The sequence below is a fragment of the Trypanosoma cruzi genome, genomic scaffold, assembly GCF_000209065.1.
Source record: "Trypanosoma cruzi strain CL Brener 1047053516871 genomic scaffold, whole genome shotgun sequence".
In the NCBI taxonomy this organism is placed as follows: domain Eukaryota; phylum Euglenozoa; class Kinetoplastea; order Trypanosomatida; family Trypanosomatidae; genus Trypanosoma; species Trypanosoma cruzi.
In genome coordinates, this window is record NW_001849116.1 from 1 (window position 1) to 7,839 (window position 7,839).

At 54.3% G+C, this 7,839-nt stretch overlaps 1 protein-coding gene and 2 pseudogenes across 1 annotated transcript, besides 9 other annotated features; all 3 read left to right on the forward strand.

The window, feature by feature from the left end:
• Positions 1-4,347: a sequence feature (areas not merged during assembly with more than two copies in the genome that could not be assigned to a particular haplotype).
• Tc00.1047053504777.30 lies at positions 516-2,804 on the forward strand (annotated as a pseudogene).
• Positions 4,348-4,581: a sequence feature (heterozygous, Esmeraldo-like haplotype).
• Tc00.1047053504777.40 (mucin TcMUCII, putative) lies at positions 4,417-5,025 on the forward strand (the record flags this gene model as incomplete). Its single annotated transcript, XM_800244.1, has 1 exon — positions 4,417-5,025. One exon carries the CDS (start codon positions 4,417-4,419, stop codon positions 5,023-5,025), a length of 609 nt encoding a protein of 202 aa, XP_805337.1.
• Positions 4,582-5,751: a sequence feature (areas merged during assembly that could not be assigned to a particular haplotype. This can correspond to areas where the two haplotypes were merged or to regions with more than two copies in the genome that were merged during assembly.).
• Positions 4,765-4,859: a microsatellite.
• On the forward strand, positions 5,479-6,897 carry Tc00.1047053504777.50 (annotated as a pseudogene).
• Positions 5,752-7,839: a sequence feature (heterozygous, non-Esmeraldo-like haplotype).
• Positions 5,980-6,052: a sequence feature (GA-rich).
• Positions 6,112-6,134: a microsatellite.
• Positions 6,619-6,669: a sequence feature (GA-rich).
• Positions 7,416-7,461: a microsatellite.

The following is a 7,839-nucleotide window of genomic DNA, read 5'->3' on the forward strand; positions in this document are numbered from 1 at the left end:
CGGTGACTTTCACGCCGTGGGCTCACAGTAACCCTTTTGCCAGTGGCATTGCGGAAGAAACTGTCATGATAATTGCAACGCCGTCACGTCTGTTTTCGAGCATCCCGAGAGAAGCAGTAAAAACATATTTTTCCGCATGACTTTTTGCATCTCCGCCTCAGGGCTGCGCATCACAATTGGGGTTGCCGTGCGGTGGCGTTACCCTTATGAACTCTTGGGAAAGAAGGAGAGAGCCCTGTGCGATGCTCCTGCACCTGGAACTGACGCTGCGCAATTGGTGGCTGTTAAGTGGCCGGCCACACAATTATTGCTACACCGCAAGGAGAGCAGACGAAGCACTCCGCGTGTAGGGAGCGTTGTGGCCGATAAGAAATGCGTGCGACGGTGATGGACGTTTTCTCGACGACGGGTTGACGGTTTCTCCCATTGATGGAGTCGGTGCGCACGCGGTATGTATGGCTGCCTCTGTGGCCTCCTGTTACTCCGCTGCTTGTGCCACATTTTGGCGCATGAATGGCACTAAATTATTTTCTTTTTCTTCTCCCTCTTTTTCCTTTTTCTCTCTCCGTGCACACCCAGACTGCACTGCTACTGCTGCTGCTGCTCACACGAAAACAAGAAATGCAATTTACTCAAGCCATGCGCCAGCCACGCCATGCCACACCGCCTTTCCCACTGGTGGTTTTGCTGCTGATGTACTGCGCCAGTGGGTGTATTGCCGCTGCACCCGCTCTGGAGTACCGCTGTGGATATGAAGTGATGATAAGGAGGAGCGGTCCGCTGCCGACCGCGGTTGTGCGCGAAGTGCCGCGTAAGGGGCGTGGCGCCATGCAGGCATACACCGTCGCCACACAGGATGACGACAGTGGCTGGGAGCCGATCCGCATTGCGGTGTCCACGGAGGATCTGGAGAGAGGCACGAACAAGAGGAATTACTTCGAAGAGGTAGAGGATGAGTGCTACAATGCATTGGGGTACAAGGTATCATGCACACCAGAGCATGTCTTGACGGAGGCAAAGAAACAATCGCACACTTGAAAGATTCTCCCTGGCGCTGTCAAAATACACACTGAGCGACTCCTTTTGAAACCCACTGGTGGGACGATAACTGTACCGAGGGCTGTGAATGGACCGTGCAGCCACTTTACGATTCCTACCAGGCACAAGAGTGACGGTGTGCCGAATGCAGATTTTATCATCTACGCTGCTGCTAGGCCATCAGGCACGAATAGCAGGGCTGTGTGGGCGGCCACGTGTAACACATTGACGGATTTTCGCCCCTACATTGGCGCCATGAACCTTGACCCGAAGTACATGACTGACACGGCGTGGAGCGTTCGCGTTGCCGCACACGAAATTGCGCATGCACTTGGGTTCAGCCAGGAGAGAATGGAAGAAAAGAGCCTGGTGAAGAAGCCAGAGAGAAGTGTGCGTGGGACGCACCGCAGGATGGTGGCAGGGAATCACGTTAAGGCGAATACGCAAGCGCACTTTGGTTGTAAGTCTCTCGAGGGCATGGTGCTGGAGGACGAAGATGGCCCTCGGGAAAAAGCGATCCCTCACTGGAAGGGACGCCACGCGCGGGACGAGCTGATGGCTCCCACAGTCGGTGCTGGCCACTACACGGATCTGACGATGGCGGTGTTTGCGGATATGGAGTAATACAGCGTGAATTGGAGCATGGCGGAGCCGATGAGCTGGGGCAACCGCAGTGGCTGCGACTTCCTGGAGAAGAACTGCAACGAAGCCATGGATTTCTGACCAAGTATCCTCACATGTTCTGCGATGCTAAAGACACAGAGACGCTTTGCTGCACTTTCGACCGCCGTCACGTTGGGACGTGCACCGCAAGCATCGTTGAAGAGAAGGAGAGTCTGGCGGATAAGGATGTTTGCCCTGTCGTATCTTCCGAATTTCACGAAATATCGTCTGGGACAACGTACAGGACGTGCTCGGACGAAAATGTGTATTATCTCCGTGGGTCGCTGACTGGCGGCGGCTCGTGGTGCCTGGACGCGGAATTACTGGAGACGAAGGACGATAATTGCCATAAAAGCGTTAAGGGAGTGTGCGCGCAGGTGTCGTGTGAGGAGGGCACAGTGAAGGAGAGGCACCTCGGCAGCAGTGGGTTTCAGCCTTGCCCTGAGGGAACTGACATCCCAGTGACGTTGATATATTTTAGGAAAGATGGGAAGATCAAGTGCCCGAGGTACGGCGAGGTGTGCACCATTGCCGCCAACGGCAGCAGTCTTGTCGTTCCGAGTGCGTTGGTGGGTGGACAGGGTGACGAGCAAGAGGAGGAAGCAGAAAAGTCTGCGGTTGCTTCAGGGTCGCCTTCTCCGGAGGATACTCGCCCACAGTTGTCTCCTGTGGCGTCTGGTGCCTCCATTGAAAAGGAGCCTCCCGGTGCTTCGGCTGCGGGTGTCGCTTGTGGTGGCCCTCATGCCGGTCCGAGGGGTGAACCGGGGGTGCGGACCGAAACTGAGGACAACACTCAGCGGCGAGGGAGGAGATATGGCAGTGGAAGCGAGGGAGCCAACAGAGCCTCCGGCCCCGACGCTTTTTTTTTGCGCCATCACCCGGCGAGGACGTTGCACGAGCGGAGGGCGACCCGCGGGCGGATTGCCCAGCGGTGGTTCCCAGTGTCTCCGTGCCTGCCACTCCGATTCCGTCCGTCAACAGCGACGATTTTCAGGCGATACCCGATGCGTTGGTACAGCAGGCCGACAGTTATGGCGGTGTGGCTGCTGCTACTGCTGGCCTCATTCCCTTTGTGCTTCTTGTTGTGGTCGCTGCGGCGGTAGTGGTGGTGCCTCTTTGAGCAGCCGCGGCGGCTGGGCGCAATCAAACTGCGGCAGGGCGACAGTATTTACTTGGCACATTGGCCCCGCACTCAATATGTGCAAAACCGTAGCAATAACGCTATAATACACTCACTGCATTCACCATGTCCTTCTTTGCTTGCGGGTGATGGGCAAAATGACCGGTCTTTTATTGCCTTGTTTGTTATTCTGGGAAAAGGTGTTTTTTTTTTTTTGCTTAGAGGGTCTAACTTCCGTGGAAACTGTGTGTGAACGAAGTAACATGGAGAGAAAAGACATTTCCCAGCACCACATGTATACACGCGTTTTTTGATGCGATTGGGACGAGGGGAAATCACCGTACTCTAATCATGAGGAAAAAGTAAAGGAAATGTGCTCCAATGGATGCGGTGTCGTGCCAGTAGCTGTTTCTTTGAAGTACAGGGACGACTGCCTCTGCCTCCGTAACTGGTGCATGCGGCTTTATCTTTTACACTTTTGCTTGTTTTTGTGTCTTTGCTTTTTTTGTGCGTGTGCGTCATTGCGAGAATGTGGACCTCAAATAATTTCTGTGCTTTGGCTTTCAATCTGTATGCACCTTTTTTATTTTCTTGCCTTCCCGATTTTTTGCATTCGTTTTTGTTTGGCTGTGTGTGTTTCGGGTGCTCTGCTGCACTGTGGGTAGTGTGTATTAATTCCCTCTGTCCCTGCTGTTCTGATTGGGAAAACACGCTGTGGGTCAGGGTGCATGGCTCCGTGGTTGCGGCACTATTTTTTGTGGTTGCGTTGAGGCAGCCCCGACAAGACTGCCAACGTGTGGCTCTTGGGTGTCTCGTTGGGCTCTTTTCCGCTTCTTGCGCGATGGACTCCTATCTTCGGCGCACCCTTTCGTGCAGTGGCCTCAGCGCAACAAGGTGGCAGTTTTGTTGTTGTTGCTGCTTCAGCTGTTTTGTTTTTCCCTCTGGTATTGTGAGGTGCAGGTGTCGGACGTGGCGGCAATGTGCCGAACATAAGGAATGAGGAGGATGGTGCGTGCGTACGTGAGGACCCTGCGGTGTTGGAACGGTGCGCACTGTTTGCGGGCTTGATGCGCCCCCTTGGTGCATGGCGTGACTTTGTGTGCCCTCCTCGCCGTGTTTGTTGACAGCTGTGTTTGGTTTGGCGGTGGCCGTTCCACCCTCTGGGGCTACGAGGGTGGATGCATCACAGGGAGCGACACCAGCCACACAAAGCGACTGGCCCGCAGGCATGTGACGCACCGATTGCCGACGCGGCGCGGCCCTCTTGCCTTTTTCGTCCCTCTGGTAGCCTACAGTCTGATGTCTAGCCGTAGTGTTCTCCTCTTTTCTCACTCCTTTTGTGTGTGACCGCATGCACTGACCACAACAATTGTACAATATAAGTATTACAGAGTGCAGGTTTGTGTGTGTGCCTGCTGCCGTGGATTGGAGTGTGTTTCGTGCGTGGTGTGCGGCGTACGGTGCATGCCTGGCTGCTCCCCTCTCCTCATGTGGTGTGCCCTCTGTGTGTCTGCCGCACCTCTCGTCTCCCCTGTTGCTCTCCATGTCCCTCACTGTGCAGATCAGCTCCACACCACTGAACGACCACACTCACGATGATGACGTGCCGTCTGCTGTGCGCCCTGTTGGTGCTCGCCCTGTGCTGCTGCCCATCTTTGTGCGCGAAAGCAGGTGGTGAAGATGTTGCCCAAAACTCCGGTCGAGGTTCCACTTTACCAGAGGGACAATTTCCGGGGATCAATTCAGCAAGTCCTGCAGACACTAAGCTAACCCAAGCAATTCAGACCATTGTGGTACAGGGACGAGATGGTTCCGCTGCGGGACATAATCCAGATCAGCCTCCTGATAGGGCAAGGACACAAAGCCCGACCGATCCGAGATCAAGTGAGTCGGCCGTTGCGGGAGAGTCATCACGCCCAGCAAACAAGGCAGTGGGACAAGGTACGACGAATACGACAAAGCCACCAACCACGACTACGACTACAATCACTACGACGACTACTACTACGACAGAGGCACCAACTACGACGACTACCACACGGGTACCAAGTGATATGGCCATGAATGCAGAGGCCTCAACCACGACAACCACCCGCGCACCGTCACATCCTCGGGAAATCGACGGCAGCCTCAGCAGCTCTTCGTGGGTGTGTGCCCCGCTGCTGCTGGCCGTATCCGCGCTGGCGTACACCGCTGTGGGCTGAAGAGGTGTGTGCGGGCTGTGCGTGCCAGCACTCAACCGCGGGGATTTTTGTGCGTCTCTTGTGGTCTGATGTACTAAATAGGATAAAATATTGATTGTGTTTTGCTTTATTTGCCTCCGCTGCCCTGCTGTGTGCTCCGCGTTGTGCACCACATCCGTCGCATTGAACGCATCCCAGACACACTCATGTGCATGCGCACCGGAGCCTTAGGTGTGGTTATTTCTAATTTCTTTTTTGTTGCTTTTCAAAACTTCTGGTTTGCAGGGCGGTGTGCGAGTTTTGCAATTTTACTTATTCCACCTGTTTCACGGCGCGCCGCTGCCGGGATCCCGCCAGTTGTTACTGTGAGGTGGCTTTGCGCTGGCTGTGTGACTTGTCTCTCCCCTTTTGCTTTCACTCTGCGTTGACGGGGAGTTAGTTTGTGCTGAAGGCTGCACGCAAGTGACAGGAGTGATGGCGATGATGATGACTGGCCGTGTGCTGCTGGTGTGTGCCCTCTGCGTGCTGTGGTGCGGTGCTGCGGTGGTGGTGTCGGCGGCCGACGGTGCTGAAGAAGATGGCAGTGCGGGTGAGTATTTGATATCTCGGTGGCGTGCTTATCTGCGGAGGGAATGCGTGGAGAAGGTCAGCAGGAGGACGGGAGGCAGTGGGAATGCGTCCGCCGTTGAGGAATGCGTGTGTCAGGGGATGGACGGTGCGCGTGCCGTTGCGGATGGCCGTCGTCGTTGGGGGCGTCACCGGTATGCCGTTGCTGCTGCTGATGGCCCTTTTGAGAATGACAGTACCCCCGAATCTTCTCTACAAGGCCAGACAGGGTCTGGCGCTGGTTTGACGGGTGGACGACGATTGGAACCATCCTTGAATCCTGATACAGGAATATCCGATAAAGCAACTGCAGAAGAAGAGACGTTAACGAGACATCCAGAGGCTCCTGAGTTGGTGAAAAACAGAACCGAAGAAATATTAAAAGAACAAGAAAAAGAAAAGGAGAAGAAAAAATCAGCGGAAGAAGAAAATGAAGATGAGGGTAACGATAACGGCGAGGATGATAATGCAAGTACCGAGAGTTCAGGGGATGATCACGATGAAGAAGAGGAAGAAGAAGAAGATGTGGAAGCAGGAACCAATAAAAAAGAAGGGCGGGATGGAGGTGATGTTGATGGCGATAATTCCCTTGACGATCATGCAATTGTTCAGCTTGCTGCACCCGTTTACGTTGAGCGCCAGGAGAGAAGTCTCACGTTGAATAATGGCGGGGCTAAGGGAAAAGGAGGTGCTGGTGAAACGAGAGTTCCAGAAGGAGCAGGATTACAAGGTGCAGAGAAGGAATCAGCGAAATTAACTCACGAAACAGGTGCAGACTTAATGGAAACTGAAGGTCTTAAAGAAGGAGCAGACCAATCTGGTGCAGGAAACCAACAAGCAATAGACGAATCAAAATCAAACGAAGCAGCACCACCAGCAACACAGGAAGAAATGAAAAAAGAGGCACCAAAAGAAGCCAAAAAAGCAACCGCAAATGAAAATGTTATCAGAAAAGAAACAACGGAGAAAGGAAAAAATGGGGCTGAAAGAGGAAAGGGAGAATCCTCCGATAGGGCAGGAAAGGAAAAAAAAAGAAAACGAAGAAAGGAAAGTGGAGGAGGCAAACAACGAACCACAGGACGGCTCCGAAACTGCTAATACTGATGTTGCTCTTACAGTCGGTGAGGCAGCGCCACAAACAGCAAAACCGGTCACAGTCGCTCAGGCAAATGATACGGTGACGCCTGGCGACAGTGACAGCAGCACCGCGGTTTCCCACACCACCTCCCTTCCTTTGCTTCTTGTTGTTGCGTGTGTGGCTGCTGCTGCGGTGGTGGCCGCGTGAGAGTGAGGGAGCGAGAGCCGTGCACCGCCCGCCCACACACTCGTCCTTCTCATTTTTTGTGTGTCCCCTTGCATGGACTCTCGCCCTCACCTCACCCCACGAAGCACACACATAATGTGCCCATTGTATATATGCATGCACACCCATGCAGGCCCGTTGGCGCTCTCTTTTGAGCCACACGCACCGCTGCCGTCCTGCCTGGCTGCATGGGCGGAGCACCGTAACTGTTTCTGTTTTGTTTTTATTGCATTGAGTGGGCGACCTCTCTCTCTCTCTCTCTCCCTGTGTGTGTGGATTTTGCTTTACGGGAGCAATGAGAGTGTGTGCGCTGGTCGTCCCACGCTTCGGCTTTTTGTTTTGTTTTGCATGTTGTGGTTGAGTGCTCCCTTTCCGCGGGCTGCGTGTGTGTGTTTGTGTGATGATATGAGTAATTTGCGTGTCTGCTATCCGCTTTGCTGTTTGCCGTTACTCCCTTTGGACTCTCTTTTGCCTCAAAGCTGCTCTGCAAGTATAGGCGCTGACAAACACGCAAGCACATGCATACACACACACACACACACACACACGCCATGTCGTTGTCGCTTTGGAGCGGCGTGAACGCTGAGGACGCACGCACAGACACAGACAGTCACACACACGCGATTGTGGCTGCGGTGGAACTTGCGAGGAGGGATGGCGGGAGCTTGCGATGTGTCTTGTTGACACGTTGCTGGTGTGATGTTGGCGGCGTGCAGGCAGGTGAGTGGTGTGGTGTTGAGGGTAACTGGGACGAGTGCGGTTAGGCTCCCGCCCAGCAGCTGCACGTGCCGACATGTCTTTCCTGCTTTTGATTTGAGGACGGGGGTTCTCCGGCTGTGCGAGGTGATGTGTGCTGGCAGCAGAGCGGGTGGGATGGTGGAGGCAACAGTAAAACGACTGGCGGCAGCGCGTGGCTTGCGAAGGGC